The sequence below is a fragment of the Rhea pennata genome, chromosome 5 (assembly GCF_028389875.1).
Source record: "Rhea pennata isolate bPtePen1 chromosome 5, bPtePen1.pri, whole genome shotgun sequence".
In the NCBI taxonomy this organism is placed as follows: domain Eukaryota; kingdom Metazoa; phylum Chordata; class Aves; order Rheiformes; family Rheidae; genus Rhea; species Rhea pennata.
In genome coordinates, this window is record NC_084667.1 from 15,056,308 (window position 1) to 15,073,462 (window position 17,155).

The 17,155-nt window shown below is 39.0% G+C and overlaps 1 protein-coding gene across 3 annotated transcripts; it reads left to right on the top strand.

The window, feature by feature from the left end:
- Nucleotides 1-117: 117 nt before the first annotated feature.
- Nucleotides 118-16,759, top strand: DNAL1 (dynein axonemal light chain 1). Of its 3 annotated transcripts, none has more exons than XM_062577883.1 (8): nt 118-179; nt 3,044-3,082; nt 6,182-6,291; nt 7,262-7,317; nt 8,110-8,165; nt 9,378-9,504; nt 9,931-10,077; nt 12,610-16,759. In XM_062577883.1, the coding sequence occupies exons 1-8, from the start codon at nt 177-179 to the stop codon at nt 12,654-12,656; spliced, it is 585 nt and encodes a 194-aa protein (XP_062433867.1). In that variant the 5' UTR covers nt 118-176; the 3' UTR covers nt 12,657-16,759. The 3 variants fall into 3 exon arrangements, with proteins under 3 accessions (XP_062433867.1, XP_062433868.1, XP_062433870.1); XM_062577884.1 differs by having other exon boundaries at nt 9,985-10,077; XM_062577886.1 differs by lacking the exon at nt 118-179 and having other exon boundaries at nt 3,044-3,098.
- Nucleotides 16,760-17,155: the final 396 nt, after the last annotated feature.

The window sequence follows — 17,155 nt, forward strand, 5'->3', positions numbered from 1 at the left end:
ATGCCGCCGCACGCAACTTCCGGCAGGGGGACTTTCTCTGTGGCGCTGCGTCTCTATGGTCGCCAGGTGTGGCTGCCTTCCTGCTCGCCCCTCCCACCCCGGAGGGCCGCCGGCGCTGCGCATGCGCGCGGGGCCGCCGCGCCATAGCAACCGGAGCGTTAACGGTAGCAACGGCAATGGTGGGTCCGATCAGTGCCGGCGCGGGCAGGCGGGCGCCTGGCGGGGAGGGCGCTGGGCCCGCGGGGTGGCGGCCTGCCCGGCAGCGCGTGGGAGCCGCCCCGCCGGCGGCCGGGGCGCGGGGCGAGGCTGAGCTGGGGCGGCACGGGGCCTCCTCCGGGCCGGGGCCTCCTCCGGGCCGGGGCTGGGGCGGCGGCGATCTCCCCTCGCGGCTGCCCACGAGGAGCCTCCGGGCGGCAGCGGGCGCTCCCCGGGCCGGGCCGGGCCGGGCTCTGGCGCTGCGCGGCCCGGGCACGCCGTGAGCTGGCCATGAGGCAGCCGTGGCCCCGTACGTCGGCGGTGGCGCTGGAGCTGCGGCCTGTTACCGTGCCTGGGAGAAGGGGCGGTCGGGGTAGATGAAGGCAGCGGGAGCTAATTAATTAACACCCTGCGGTTGTTGGGGCTCGGGGAGGTCATCGTTTAAAAAAAAAAAAAAAAAAAAAAAAAAGGACGACTGGCTGGTTTTAAGGCAGCGGTACCTGCAGTTACTACACTAAGTAGCCTGGGTTCTGTTGCTGTGAAATTCTAATTTGCTTTACTTAAATATATGAATAAATGTATGCAAATGAAGGCAAAGTGTCCCTGTTTTACTTTTTCCTGTGGGTCTGAATTTTGTAAATATTCTGTGTCAAAATATTTTGTGTCCGAAAGCTATCTTGTTTTTTGAGCGGGAGAGAGGGGGAAACATTTATTTTGTTATGACTTTTATAAATATGTATGGGAGTCTTCTCTCTCCTCTTCATATACTGTTTTTCTTCTTCCTGCACTGTTGATGGTGGCCATTCAGGGTGATTAATGCAGCTTTTCATCATTTGGAGATTTGAATGCTTGAAATGTATTTCAGTAATACGACTTTCTTTAATCTAAATCCCTGTAGGGGAATTTTCAATGTGCAGGTAGAGGACACCTGAAAATAGGCTCTTCAGAAGTTTGTGTTAGGTAACCTGCCTTGGCAGAAGATAGTATGATTTGTCTAAAGAAATTTCAAGTGCACTTTAAGGAACAAAGCAAAATCCCTAATGCATATTCTCTTGATATGCCAATTCTGCTGATTTTTGTATTTTCCACCATATTACATTATAATACCAGTCAGGTATTATAATGGGAGAGGTAAGTCTGTAGGGGTCAGGGGAGAAACTGCTCTTTGTGTTCACACGGATCACTAGTTTCCAAATCCAATCCGTTTTTGGCATGGATTTGAAAGAGACTCAGGCACTGGTCACATAAACCAGTTTCTGCCTTTAATAATGGGTGACGGAGATCTTGCACCCAGATGCCCTAACTAGGCTAGCACAAGCATGAAAAATAATACTACCAGTTCCTGTCCAAAAAGCCTCACTAACTGGAAGCCAGTTGGTTTTGCTGGCACACTGGTCCCTTAATGGGACTTGATGAGGCAGACTGTCAGAGGGAGATCTAGGGGCTGTGATGTCCTAAACAGGAGGTCACTCAGCTGCTTACCTGCACCAGGCACCAGGGATGTCATAGCGCAGGTTTGTCAGGCTGTCTACCATTGCACCTAGAGAAAGCCAGCTAGCTAACTCAGTGTACGTAGGATTAAAATGAGGGTCACTCAGTGGAAGGAGGTAGCTAGCACATCTGGGGATGCTTCCTGACATATGTCTAAATGAAGGCATATTTGGAGATTTGAGATGCATATTCAGAGTCCTTAATATCCAGGATCTCGGCCTGGTTTGGGGGATTCAGTGACACTATTCTTTTATTTGTAGCTACTACAACTGTCGCCTTTTATCATTGGCTGCAGAATTTCTGGTGTTCTGCAGCAATACAGTGCACAACCTTATAGCTCTGTGACCTGAAGGAATTACCCATAAGATTTTGGCTGGAGGTCAGTTTGTTGATTTTAACCTACATAGTCATTTTTTTGGTATGCAATTGCCTGAAAGGCTGCTTTGATCCACATGTTGTAGAGCTACACTGAAGAGCAATAGAGATGTTCAAGTTAGAGTCTTCCTGATTTTATAGGAAGGAGGCTGTTGAGCAGTTTTTGTGAATGACCAGTCTCAGTGGAACCGTTTTCATCCAAAAGACCTCTCAGAATATGTTTAAAGTTTAGGATATGTCAGGGTTTCTCAATATGTTACTGTTTTTGGACGGAGACAGTGATTTAGCTTCAGTGAAACTGCTGATATGAGCCAGAAGAGCTGGAGTTAGTGACAACAGAAGGTTGATCAGAGGATTGATCTGTAAAAAATCTTGTATAGTAGCTCTTGGATTTTTTTTTTAACGGAATAATGTATGTTTTTCAATAACATGATGTGACTGGATATAAAATCAAGAGAAACAAATACAGACGTTCCAGACTGCCCTTGAGATTGGACAAGGCAGGCCTTATTTTCCTCCGTGAATCTTAACAGCCTCTATCTTTCTACATATTCATTGACTTACTTTCAGACAGCAAGTTACATAACACATAATAACAGAAAGCGCGTTTTTAAGACTAGACTATACTTTTTAATATAGTAACTTCTTTGAATTTAATAAATTTCATCATCACAACTAAGAAGCAGTGTCCCTTACCCATTCCCCAGCCTACGCAGAGAATAAGGTCACAAAGATAATGTGCTTGTATGAAGTCAGCTGCTTCCTTGTGAAAACGCTACTGAGTACCCCAGAAAATTAAGAACAGTGAGGAGTTGTGCTCATTCCTACTTCGTAGAATAAGCTCTAGGAAGGTAATAGAGGAAAGTGGTAGGAGCAGGTTGAGAAGCGGATAAGGGAGAGAGAAGGAAGAGGAAGCTGGTTTGCAGTGAACAATCCATCTAAAAATTGCAATGAGTGTTAATTTTAATTTGCTTATTTTTAGGCAAAAGCAACAACTATCAAAGAAGCTCTAGCCAAATGGGTAAGTCCCTGAATGGGTAAGTACTAGAACAGTATCTAGCTGGTTTGCATTACTCCGTGGCATGGATTTTGACTATTCAGATAAATTTATTTTTCAAACTTTTTTGTAACAAATATGTTTACTTGAAACATCTGCTGCTATAATAAATTTCACAAAGTAAATTTTTTATTACTAATATCGATGTGCAGTCGATCCTCTTAGAGTTTCTTTGTGTTCTTCTTAAAATTCTATAGTTAGTAAAGATGAGTCAGTTTTTGCTATCTTGCCTTGTTCTGCTGAATATACATTGATAAAAGGCCTGAAGCTACAAAGAGATTAGAGACATCTGCCATTCTCTTGTAACAGCGCTAAAATGAATGTATAGAAAAGCTACCTGCAATGCTCAAAAATTCCACCCCCTCGCTCAACTTCTCGTGGGTTAATTTCAGCACATAATATTTGCTTATTTAGTGTAGCAGTGTAGAATAAGTTTTGCACTGTTTTATCAGTGTTTTTCTGCAGCAGTGTTACGCAGGCCTCTTATATTGTCCACCGTGCAAAGCTTAAGTCAGAATGAGTTTCTCACTTGTTTTTCTCCTTCAAATATACCATTATTACAGTCACCCAGTGTGATTGAGCTGGTCTTATAACCTTCTAGAAAGCTGTTTGTTGGAGAGGACATGGATGTCATTAGTAATTAAGCCATAGGATATCTCTGGGGTCAGATTCATAGTTCACTGAAGTCGATGAGAGTTTTCCCTCAATCCCAGTGAACTCGAGGTTGGTGGATAGACGTGCTGTTCTGTGTATGTCGGCCCCCTCTAGTTCTGTACAGCTGCTGGAGCAACAGCACAAACAGTTTTGGTGTCTAGAAGATCTTTGTAAGAGATCATGTGCGCAGGTACAGTTGAAAGTCAGAAGATCTTTACCACCAGCTTAAGGTACTACACTGTAATTGCAGATTACTTCCTTTTTGAATGTTACCATTGTTTAGTACTTTCTGTATTTCAGGCTTTTTGTTTTGATTTGGTTTTTTGAAACTATGCTGTATATCCCACAAACTTCACTCTTGCTGTCATAATAAGAGCCAGAATGCAACATCTTGTGGAAAGCAGCACTATTAGAGTTGTGAACTGAGTATAAATAATTCTGATATTTTTCCATTTTCCTCCCTCAACTTCATGTCTCCTATTAAAGATTTATTTTACATTTGTTCTTCCATCATGTGCTTTGTAGAGATTATAGAATTATGTTACTGAGTTTCTGTTAAGTAAGAAGTGCTGAATTTGTTCTTTTGTCCATGTTGCTTTGGAGAGAGTTCTAACTCTCCATTTTCTGGCTCCTAATCTGAATCCACCTAACCTGTAAAGTTAGATCTGATATTGAGCTGAGTTTCAGATGTTTTTCTTCCCTTCAACATAAGAGCTTGCTTGTGCCCTGTTTTGAGTTAGTTAACTGAAATAATATTTAACTTAGCAAACAGGAATCCTTATCTTAAAAAATGTCCATTCTACTGGTGGTTTCTCCGTGGCTTGTTAAGGTAGTTCCTCTGACCATTTTTCCACAACTGAGTGGCAGTCAGGATGAATTTTCTTCTGCAGATGCTCACACCTGGCTACAGTCTGTGTTGGGAGCTCCTTCCCTTTCATGTTTTTAAGAAACAAATCATTTTATTGATTGGTATAGGCTAATAGATTATAAATTGAGTACAAGTGCAAATATATACAGTATAATCATTGTTCTTAGGAAAGAAAATAGAAGGTTTTTTTCACCATTCTCTAGCATAACATCTGACATTCTTCTAATTTTCTAAATTGCTAATGATGAATGAAAGATTATCATACCGAATTTGGACAGTGCATACATAGGACAACATGTGGATTTTCATTAAATTAAGCCAGCTGAAGTGCTTGGGCCATATAAGAGAGAAAATAATGGTATAAATACTTATTTTGCATTTAAATTACTTTGAACAACCTTTGAAGTATTTGAACTTCTTTGAAGTATTACATACGGTTACTGAGGTGAACAGTCAATACCTGGTCTTATGCTTTGGGATTGCTAAATACTTCTGCAGTGCAATTCATTTCATTCTAAAGCAGACATATAAAATAGGTCAGACCTCAGCTTTCTCACTTTTCAATTAGCTGAGTAAAAATGGGGGAGAAAATAATATTCTGTTTTGCAAGCCCTGGGTAGATTTTGCCTTTGTTAATGGACCTCCAGTTCTCCCACTGGAGAACACTGAGTGAACTGACAAAATGCTCTTTGTTCTGTCAAGGAAACAGCTGTCAAAACTGCTGTTCCCATCTAAATAAGTACTTGTTCCAAGTGTTTACTCAATTATCACCATCAGTTCAGAATTTTAAAGGGCTTAATAGACTGCAGCTTTCAAATAAGCACACCCAAATGATGAAGTTATAACCATTTTTGTAAAGCTCTGAATTTACTGAAGTATTTAGTTCTCTAGAAAATTATCAGCTTGGATTATAACTAGGAAATTTGCCTTTTGCTGTATTCTCTAAAGCATGAAATCTTTTTTTTTAATGACTAAGTGAGGGTGGTTTGTTTGTTTGTTTTTTAAGTTATTAGCTCCATGAATGGAAGGGATTTAATATTTTCTCTAAATTCCAACTTTTCCATTATTTCTATCCAGCATTTGATAATCCAAAGATGGACTATCACAGAATCACAGAATGGTTGAGGTTGGAAGGGTTGGAAGGGACCTCTGGAGATCGTCTAGTCCAACTTCCCTGCTCAAGCAGGGTCACCTAGAGCACATTGCACAGGATCATGTCCAGGTGGTTTTTGAATATCTCCAGAGAAGGAGACTCCACAGCCTCTCTGGGCAACCTGTTCCAGTGCTCCGTCACTCTCACAGTGAAGTTCTTCCTTCCCCCGCTTAAAAAAAAAAAAAAAAAAAAACTATATATCTGATTTAGTGAAATTGGGTTGTTAGGGCTGAGGTGTCATTCGGAAAAGTTACACCAGTAGGTATCTTGATACACAGTGTTCAAAATGCTTTCTCTTGTCGTTAATAACCTTTAGTAGTATGTTGTCATTAATTTATAATAATTGCATGTACCAGTGAGTATATTCTTTGCCTTCTCTTTTCTTCAGGAAGAAAAAACTGGACAGAAGGCTTCAGAGGCAAAGGAGGTGAAACTCTATGGCCAGATTCCTCCTGTAGAGAGGATGGATGAATCTCTCTCCACGCTTGTTAACTGCGAGTAAGTTCTGTTAAAAACAAATTGGAAGACAAACATTCTTTTCTCTTTGTATTCATTTTCGGTATTTCTGTTGTTCACTATGCAAACATATATCTACTGTGTTTAAGCATGGCCTTCAAAGCAGCACCTTTTACTTTTTTTTTTTTTTTTCCCTCAGCTGGGCTTCTCCTTCTACACACAATTCCTGCTTGTTAGAGTTTTTTTTCCTATGATTCCTGTCACTTAACTGAGAAGATTTTAGGGTAGATTCTGTATTAATATTTATCCTCAGAAAAAATTAGCAGATTGTTCACCAGTATATAATTACAGGTCCGTGTCTGGAATCTAGCAACTAACAGACACATTTGTGATCCATTTATTTATCAGTATTGTAAACCAGAGTTTGCTATACCACATTCACTTGTTCAGGCTCTTTCTGCCTTTAATGATAGCAAATCTGAGCTGCTTCCTAAAATACTGTTTGTACTGACTCCTACAGTGCTAAGATTGTAATTGCACAGTGAACTGTTTTGGTGAATGTGCCAAATGGCCAGTGCAGCAGCATGCAGAGATATCAAAGTATCTCTGGGTACCAAAGCAGTATGGCTGTTGTTTAACTGACCAAACTGTTGTAATAATGTAATAATGTCTATATTTGAAATGAGAAAAGGAGAGAAAATTTATCTTCAGAGAGAAATTACAGCCATTTCAGAACGAAATGACTGCCCATTTGTTAAGGCTAGAAGTAAAAAGATAATCCAATACGTGCTGGAAATTACTGGTGGTAGGTTCCCAAAAGCTAAATAAAGTTGCAGAAATCTTGATGGTTTGAGGATATTATAAGTCTGTTTACATATTTAGTTAGTTCATCTAATGAGAGAAAAATAAATTGTAATTCATTCCTAATATAGTGGTGTTTGGAAGTGGAACTCTTCTGATACAGTGATCCCTCTTATACTGTCAAGATGATTGATTATTCTTGTTTTTAAAGGAAGCTGTCATTGTCTACAAACTGCATTGAAAGAATCGCCAACTTGAACAGCCTTAGTAAGTGACAAGCCGGATCATATTCATTTTCTAGTTGCTTGGATTGGACGTATACAATGTCCTGGATCTAGCTGTATACCCAGTCTTATCCTTATTAATTCACCTTAGAAAATTACATGTGATTTTTAAAATTACCGTTATTGGAGAATGCATGTTTAGCAGTAACGATGTATTAAAGCATGGTATCCATGGGCACTAGTTTTGGCAGTTGTCCTATGCAAGTTTAACAACAACAAAAAATCCATGCAGAAAACACCTTTATAACTCCCAGCAGGCCTGGGTTATGATATTCAACATCTAATCAAATCCAGAGTGATTTAATGACCAGTTTCCACACTGATAATGGAGAGAGCCCACAGTTCAGCAGCTTTTTATCTGTGGTGTTATCTGTTGCTGAGGTTGTAGATCTGAGTGGAAAAATGTCACTGCATTTTGTAGAGGATTTGGTTGTACCAGTTTTGATTCTGGTCATACCTGGAAGAGGTGTGCTGGGACGAGGGGGAGCCAACTGTCTACAAGTGAGACTGAACTCTTGTTTCTTGGGCACCTATTCTTGATCTACAAAACCTTGAAACTCATCGGGTTGCTGACTTTAGGACAAAAATCTTAATGGCCTGTCCCTGGGTTGTGGACTCTGTGGCAAGGAGCTGCAGGTTTTGGGCTGGAATTTCCAGGCTTTTCTGTTTCCATCAAATCAAGTAGAATGTGGAGTTTTAGCAGACTTATAGCATCTTCTTGCAATTTAAAAAGAATCTCGTTTGTTAAGAAGAAACTGTCTTTCATCTGTTGCAGAAAATCTGAGAATTCTGTCTTTGGGAAGAAATAACATAAAGAACTTGAATGGACTGGTATGTGCTTCTTAGCATTAATTAATATTCACCAACAAAATGGAGTGCTGGCTTAAATTTGGATCACTGTATTCCCCTTATTGTCTAACTTACTCCTTTCACTTTCTCCTTTCGCTACGATCTTTTCACCCTCTCACATATTTCTTCTGAATTTTCAAATTCTCGTTCTCTTTTTTTTTCTTTTTACTCTCTTAATATTTGGAGATTTTTCAGGGCTAATTTAATGCATAAAAAGATATTAGAAAGGAGGAGTTCTTCGTTTTTGATAACAAAGAACAGAACTTTTTTTTTAACACTGTTTTGGTTTGTAAAGCACTTTAAATTCCACTAGCTTTACATGAAAATAATTTCTGCTAACATTTTGAATATGGTTTTCTTTTCCAGAAGATACTTGGTTCTTTACTACAAATATTGGCAGTCACGAGAACCCATGGTTCATGAGTGCTACTTTTTATGGGTAACTGGCACTCTGAGCAATATGGCTTTGGGGGAGAAGATGATGACAGGGCTAAGTCTACTAGGCAGAGGAAGAATTGCTGGGGAAAATCAGGATCAGTTTTGTTACATTTGTATTAACAGCAGAAGATTTATTTTAATCATCTGATTAATTAAACCAAAAGAATATAGAAAAAGTTTTCTTCCTCAAGACTGATTGTATATTTCTCCTGCAGAAAGTCTCTCTTCAAGGCTGTTCCAATCTTTGGAGATGCCATAGTTCTTAAGTGTGAAATGTACAGTCAGTGTGTAATGGTTAGTTTTAAAAAAAACCTCTGTTTTTGAGGGAATTGTGAAAGCAATTTCTAACCTACAGATATAAACATACATGAATCTGAATCAGTTCAGTCCCTCATACTGTATAAAAATCCCTCTAAAGTGCTTGTTGAATTTCAGTCACTTTGTATGTATTTACAGTGCACAAACAGCCAAATGGATTTGCTCTGACCCTATGCCTTAAGAACAATTGCTCCAGCAGCTATTCCTTATTTTATATTAGTATTGTGACTTCTTTCCTCCTAAGTATATTTCAGACCCTTTGCACTTAATTCCCTTGGGTATTTGTCATGCATAATTAGGGACCTGCTTGAAATGATGAGGACCACTATGTATTAGTATTTTATTACAGAAGATGACCTGTAGGGTGTGAAGAAGAGAGAAGCTGAAGAAAGAGGAAGACTTATCCTCACTTACCTGAGTAGTCCTGTCGTTTTCTAGGAGGCAGTTGCAGATACTTTAGAGGAGCTGTGGATCTCATACAACTTCATTGAGAAGCTGAGGGGGATCCGTGTAATGAAGAAGCTAAAGGTCCTCTATATGTCAAATAATTTGGTGAAAGACTGGGGTAAGCCAGGCCCATTTGTTCTATAACTTCTTACATTGTTATGGGGAATGCATACGTTAAGTCAGTAAGTCAGTAAGTAGAAAATAGTCCTGTTTGTTCTAGGGCTAAGTTTTACTGATAACCCTGCAGATGCACAGAATCCCTATATCTCTGCTCATGCAAGAGATTAAAAATACTTAGAAAATAGTTCAAAATTTGAATTTAATTTCTAAGCCCAAGGGATTTTGTCCTTCGAACCATCTTTCTCTGAATTCTTTTAAAATGCGCACCTGTTCTTGAACTTGATACCAATTTTTGCCCAAACAGTCCCCATTCTCTTGTATCCCATGCTATTTGTGCTTGTGTTGACTTTGAAAGGAAGGTCTACTGCAGATGTATTTTTCATGTACCACAATCTGGTTGGTGTTTTCACATTTGTGGTTGCAGCAGAGTTTGTGAGACTGTCAGAGTTGCCATTACTAGAGGATCTGGTGTTTGTAGGCAATCCACTACAAGAGAAATACGCCTCTGATCAGAAGAACAGTTGGATTGAAGAAGCAACCAAACGAGTGCCCAAGCTGAAAAAGCTAGATGGTGAGTTTGGGGCATGAGGCGATTGGTGTAAATTAATAGCTTAATATAAAAAACACCACAATGAAATAAATCATATCCTCAGAAATACCTGTGTGACCATGTAATACTCCTCTTCTCCTTCCTCTCACTGAGTTATTATTCAGAAGTAGGCTAGCTTCTGACAGCTGAGTTTTGCAGCCCTGGCCTCAGGATCTTCTGAAAGTGTCTGATAGATTTCAGTGTTAAATCTATACTACCTTGCAGCTGGACTTGATCTTTGCAGTTGTCCAGTTGAATAGTTCTAGCACCTAACTAAAAGGAATTGAAACGTATGTATGTTTATTTTTAATACTAGTTTGAAGTTCTCTTGTGGAGTTCACACATTGACTTGTGTAATTATATACTTACATATTTAGCATTAAATAAGTTAACAAGGCTTTCATCTGCCAAGTAGAATTACAGTTTTCACAACAAAGTTGAGTTACAGTTTTTCTGAAAAAAGATGATGACATGAGAGAATGGGGATATATAGATACATGTTCTCTCTTTTGCTTCTGGTGCAAGGGCAGGTTTTCACAGCTTCACGCAAGTTTCCCAAATGCCTGAATATGTGCCTCTCTTCACTGCAGTAAGCCTCAATTTATGAGCTCTCCTCTGCTGCTTTCTTTTTTTAGTGGCTGATTTGAAAATATATTAAAGCATGCCCTGATTAGTGAGGAAAAGTGAGACAACTTTAAAAGCTATTTTAAAATATGTTATTTTCTGCTACTGGAGTTATTAACTGTTCACTGTTATCCCCTGTTTACTAAAGCAATGAAGAGAAGAGCAGGACTGGTAACATTAATAAAGAGTCAGAGTAGCAGCAGGGAAGATATAAGTATATAGGGGGTAACAAGAGCACAGCATCAATACAGTGGGCGATGGAAATCAAAGCCTGATCAACTGAAGTAATAAGAATTATGGAAAAGCTGAAGTCTAGTGAGAGGACTGTACTGCTGTGAAGGATGGCCTGCAATAGCCCATTCACTGGTGTGACAGAATATGTTGTGTAAATAGAAAAACTGGAGTAGAACAGTAGTTGTATGGGCAAAGGGTAACCTTGCCAGTACAGGGCACATCCTTGGTTTCTTAAGCATTCTTGCAGCCTGGAGCAATGGACAGCTCTGGATTAGGTATATGTATTTCCTGTACAGTGTAGAAAGAGAGGAAGATATTTAAAAATAGAAACCAGAAAATATAGAATGTGGAGTAACGCAAATTTCAGAAATACTGTAGCAGAACGTAAGTTTCTTGCAGCTACAGTGTCCAAAGATCCTGCTGTGCTTATGTGTGACATGACTAGCATAGGGATCTGAAAAAATGAGTAAAATGGTTGCAGATGTTCTGGATGAAAATAGGCATTGATGGTAACTTTGGGCAGGTGTCTTCTTTCTCTTGGTTCCTGTGCCAGGATCCCTCCTTAGAAGTTAAATGGCTAACCTTGACAGAAATCAGGCTGCTTTGTTTTTATTTTCAGTTCCCTATCTGTGAAAAAACAGAGACACTGTGCCCCAGTCTTGCAGCTTCCCAGTCTTGCAGTAAGCAAAGAGCTCTCACCCCCGAGCCTCACCGAAGTCAAGTCTCTGCTTCAAGCTGATTAAAGCATGAGTATGAACCTACAGTTCCCATTTCCCAGGTGAATGTTCTAGTCACCAACACAGGTGGATGAACATATACCTCCACACCCCTGCTATTCTTGTACTGTTTATTTAGGCATGCACTTTATTACGCTACTTCAGAGTGCTGTGAGCTCACCTATACTATTGAATCTTGCTAGTGTGGGGAAAATGTCTAATTTGATAAATCTTTGGGGGACTGTTAGCATTGCAGTTTATTTTAAGTTTGTGAACACATCACTGTGAAGTGGTATCTTCAGCCTTGTAGTCTGTCAGAATCTGAGATGCCCTTGTATTCATACCTTGTATAGGGTATGTTCATACTGTGCAGTGCAGCTTTAGGCCATGACACCCAAGTTAGCTCTAAGAACGTGTGACCATATTGCTTCTTGGATCCCCACTAAGGATTCACGGTTTGGCATTATATTTTGTAGTCTAGACATCCTAGTTAGGTATCTTTGAGGATGTAGCCTGTGCAGTATGTCATGGAAACGGCAGTACAAAGTAGGACTTCCTCCAAGAGGAAGACTGAGTGCTAGTTGTATGCTAGCAGCTGTAATATCACAGTGCATCTTCCAGTGACCAAGTTAGGCTGATCTTTGTGGGTCATGCTTTAATACTTTTTTACCTTTAATATCTTTTTGCTACTAAAGAAGTTGGAAAAGCATCCAAGAGAAGATCTCATCAGTTGAAGCCTCTTCTAGTTAAGAGAGATTCAGTTATGTAGGAAGTTGGTGTCTACAGTTAGAATCAGTGGCAGCAAATACATGTGCAACTCTTTCTTCTTTCTGACAGTCCAGATAAGCTTTCAGGTATATCAATATCAACAATACCTTTCTCCGCATAATTTATTTGTAAATCTTTGCAGATTTGTTCTCTTTCTCTCTTTTTCTTTTAGGTATCCTAGTTATTAAACAAGAAGATGAGGAGGAAGGAGGAAACTGATATAGCTTTCTTGTTGGGTATTTAATTATTTAAGTGTCTTCAGAGTGGTTCAGTACATAGAACTTTTATATAAATGTTTGTTTTGAAGAAAATCTTTGGGCAACTTTTAAAAGACTAGCTTATCTCCACAGTCTCTCACCTGAAGAACTGTTTTTCAAAATCTGGGCACACCAATTTGTCAATCTCATGTCACCTTCGGAAGAGACCAGTGGAGCTGAGTTTATCTGCTGTTTGACTAACAAGAGATCTTTACCTAAAATAATACATAGCTACTTTAAATCCCTGATTAGTGATGCTTGTTGTTCACTCTTGGGTTATAATAGAAAAGTTTTAGCTTGTTAGGTGCAGCTGGCCAATATTATCATTTGAAACACTGAGGCCAAAAGAACAGCACTGTGTTTTAGAGAGACTTTACAGGCATTGTTCTGTTTAATTTTGTCATGGTAATCCCTTAATATTTTCAATACGTGAATTTGCCTTTTCTGCTTCTAAACTGTTATGCCAAATAGGCCCAGTAGTTGTGGACTTGCACACAAAAAAGGTATTGGTCTGGTTATCTCTTGTTACTGGCCTTAAGTCTGGAATTGATTTTCTTGCATTGAACTCTTAACTTCATTGCTTAGAAGGCCATGTATAGCTTCTAACATATTTATTTATTTTAAAAAAGCAGTAGCAACTTTTTACATGATTTCTGGTGAGACTAAAATATTTGCTAGTTTTTTCTTTGTCTCTTATTTTAAATTGGAACATGTAGACTGTTAGCTTGCACCTAGTTCCTAGTTTCTTTTTGGCTGATCGAGTGACAGTCCTTCTCAGCTCTGGAATTTTCATGTGACTAAGTAGGTCAGTGATCAGAATCAAACAATGAACAAAAGACCTGGGTTTGAGGATATAAAATTTTGATTATGAGAATGCTTTTTTCTTTTTTTTTTTTTTTTCTGAAGTATAGACGTAAGCGGTGCATGAAAGGCTTATGTAGTTAGTGAGGAAGGTGAGACAAGGTGGGAAGTAGGCACTGGAAAATGAATATTGAAGTGCTAATGGGCTGAACTGCAAGGAAAACAGTTTTGTAAAGCCCCCATATATGACAGGTAACTGTTTTGTAGTGAAAAGCATTAAGTACTGATGAAGACATATACCTAATTGCACTACTGAGGGCTAATAGTGACTTGTTTCCTCTCCTCTTTAGAGAATAGATAAAGTGACCTATAGATTTTTCTGCAGCCTTTTTTTTTAAAAAAAAGGCTTTTCTTCTTATTCTTGGTACCATCTTTGTTTAAATTGTAAGGGGAATGAATCTATTTGCTGGTTCCGGAACTGTTGTAGAAGGGATGGAAGCAGAAATTGCCTTATAATTATTTTGTTTGTGGAGGTGTGACAGGGGTCAAGATCATGGAAGTCGTCAGAGAAGAGAAAGGTTAAGTAAGTAAGTTGGCCGAGGCAACAGTAGTGTTCAGCTGTTTTTGTGATGGGCAGGAATATTAAAGCTCCAGGTCTGATTTTAATAGATGATAATTCTAACACTGATCAATTTCTACCAAAGTACAAAGTGGAAGGTTACAAGCAAATTATAGTTCCGTTTCAGTATATTCTTTCTAGTTATTCTTTTCATTACTAGAGCAATTCTTAGGCATTCCAGCTGAGATTGGCAATTGCAGGTAAGACTTAAGTTTGATTTAGGTCCACTTTGTGAAATAATGTCAGAAAAGCAGTGGCAAAAGCGATTCTGAACAAGCTGGTTCCAGACAGCTATTTATCCTGACCAGAAAGCTGTCTGCTAATTAGCTCATTGGATTTATCTTGTGAACAACTTTATACTCGTATGTAGTTTCTTTTTAGAATTATTCTCCTGGCTTTAATCATGAGTAAAGTCACCACTGACCAAAAAGCATGATGGAGAGAGTAGTCAAGAGCCAGGTCATATTGGCTTCTCTCAAAATTAAGCCATTCAGTTGACTTGCAGCCAGCTGCTTTTGGAAAAGTAGATGTGCTTCAAGAACATGCCTAATGCAGTGCTTACGCCAAACTCAGCCTCTTTTGACACCATCTTCTGTGTTAGAGCAGTGGGGAGCTGGCTTGTGCTCCTCACTACTGTAATTAATTAAAGCCTGTTTAAAATGAGCCAGAACTTGAGTGGAATGAAACATGACTTCTGATTATTGCCAGTAAATGGCAATGCCAAATTCGTCTATACTCTTGGGAGAAGTTTTCAGAATCGAATAGTCGTGGAGCATGGCCTCAAGCAGTGTAGCTGTTTTCTCATAGCAAGATTTCTACAGTTACGGTATGTATGGCTAAGTGCTTTGAATGGAATAAAATAGGGGAGTGGACATGAGAGAGCAGTCCAGTGCTATGTATAATCCTACAGGTGAGCTTTTAATATCTAAATACGGTCTAAATTCGGTACGTTTATGAAGGCAGTTAGGTACAGAAAATGCTCTGTTTTGGCTATTTTGTGACATTCTGAGAACAGAATACAAAGTTGGGACTATGTGGTGATACTTTGACCAAACCATGGCTTCATGGATGAGACCTGAAGGGTAACAAAAGTACAGGTCTTGGCTTGTGTAAGTGACAAATGCGGCCTATACATATGGTAATTATTCCAACAACTCTGGCAACTGTTGGTTCCTAAAGCTGTCTTCATTCTGCAGCCCATCGTCATCAGCTCTTTTCACAGAAAAACAGCACAAATTCTCTAAGGCTTCTTCAGAGCTGCATTACAAATGCCACAAAAATTCACAGCAGAAGGAATGGGGCATCTAGTTACAACAGCAATAAGGTACACTGTAAAGTACAAGATTTTTTTCTGTCCCCTTTCACCCTTCATACATCGATAACAACTTCCTGCATATAATTTAAACCCTTCTGATAAAAACTGTCAGTCTCAATAGCAACAATATGGTAAGAAAAAAATAAAGCAGGGAACTCAGATAGCTGTGAGAGACTCCAGCATAGAGCTGGGTGGAAGTTTCAGCTTAATTTTGCTTTGCTTGATGAATCATGGTTCATTTTATGAACAAATCAAAAAAAAATTTTGAACTTTTTTCTCCTCCCCCCAATCAGTAGGGTTTTTTTTTAATACATTCTTAAGAAAGATTTGCACTTTAAAATTATGCAGTGGATGTGGTGGAAGATATACACAGATGTAGGAATAAAACAGCTTATTTGCATATTGATGGTGTTACAGCATGTCATTTATAAGCTAACAGCTCAGACTGGAGGCGGACTCCCTGAGCAGAAGAACTGGCTTGCTGTAGTACTGATCCTCAGCATCGCGCCACATCCATTAAAAGAGTAAGCACATTTTTATTCATGGATGAACACCTATGTAAAACTTTAAAGCCATGTGGAATACTGCTTTTTCCCACTACAATTATGGAGGATTAGCAGCCACTTTATTCCTTAGAAAAATTTCCTAAAATAAAATTGGCAATTGCTTGCTGGCACATTGACCTATCTTAAAAGAGCTGATGTGTGGAGTGATTATATTGAGAGCTGTTGGAAAGCTGTGAGAAGGGACCTGAGCGCCAGCAGTTCTCCTTATCTGTAGATCACTCAGGTTGCACTAGAAGTAGCTTCCTTCAAGCAAGAGAGCACTTTCAACATCTACTTTGATTATCTTTTCTATACAGTGATTTTTGTAGCATGACCAAATTGTTTAATTTGCTGTGTTTAAATTATTTAGGCGTATGTTTATAAATGTTATTTAGTGAAATGTGTTTAAAAATAATAGAATGTTATTTTATACAAGAATTTTTGTGTGTTGTGTACTGCTATAGTTCAGCTTGTGGACAGCTTTCTGATATTAAATTCTCATTAAACTTTCCTAGCTGCTCAGGGAGCAACGTATTTATAGTATGTAAATACTGTTCCTTTTTGCCACTATATTTTAGGATAGTAAATTACTTAGACTTTAAAAATGTTGATATATTGTGATTGTTGTCATCTGAGACATAAATATTTTTCAGTATTTTAAGTAAGAAAGACATTGTTTGTTAGACTTTGTTCCTACAGCCTAAGAAACAAATCTATTACTTTCATAAAGGGAAAAAGAAAACCAAATATGCTAAATAAAGGGTTGGTCTTATTTTAATACAAAATTACTAATTCACTTTGAATTCTGTTCATAGCAGTATACATTCAATTTCATTAAACCAAGACAGGAGAAAGTTGCTACTTAATATAACTTCTGTGATAGAAACTTTAGCCTTGAGTCGACACGGTCACTGTAATGTAGTCTCAAAACTCAAGTATAAAAGAAAAACCTTTCTGCCCCACAGCTCGCAGCCGTCAGTCTCGGTGAAGACAACAGTAGCGGCAGGCAATTAATGGGCCTAAAGCTGTCATTTAAAAAAACCCACAGAGGGAATTCCTCACACCACCGCTAACTCAAAATGCATTTAAGGTTACTAACGACCAAAATGGCTCGTCTTTCCGTAACTGAAGTAACCTCTGGAAAAAAAAAAAAAAAAAAAAAACAAAAAAAAAACTTGGGC

Coding starts and splice junctions, on each gene's coding strand:
- DNAL1 (XM_062577883.1), top strand. Junction 3,083..6,181: donor AAGAAGCTCTAGCCAAATGG/GTAAGTCCCTGA, acceptor TCTTTTCTTCAG/GAAGAAAAAACTGGACAGAA. Junction 10,078..12,609: donor CAAGCTGAAAAAGCTAGATG/GTGAGTTTGGGG, acceptor TTTTTCTTTTAG/GTATCCTAGTTATTAAACAA.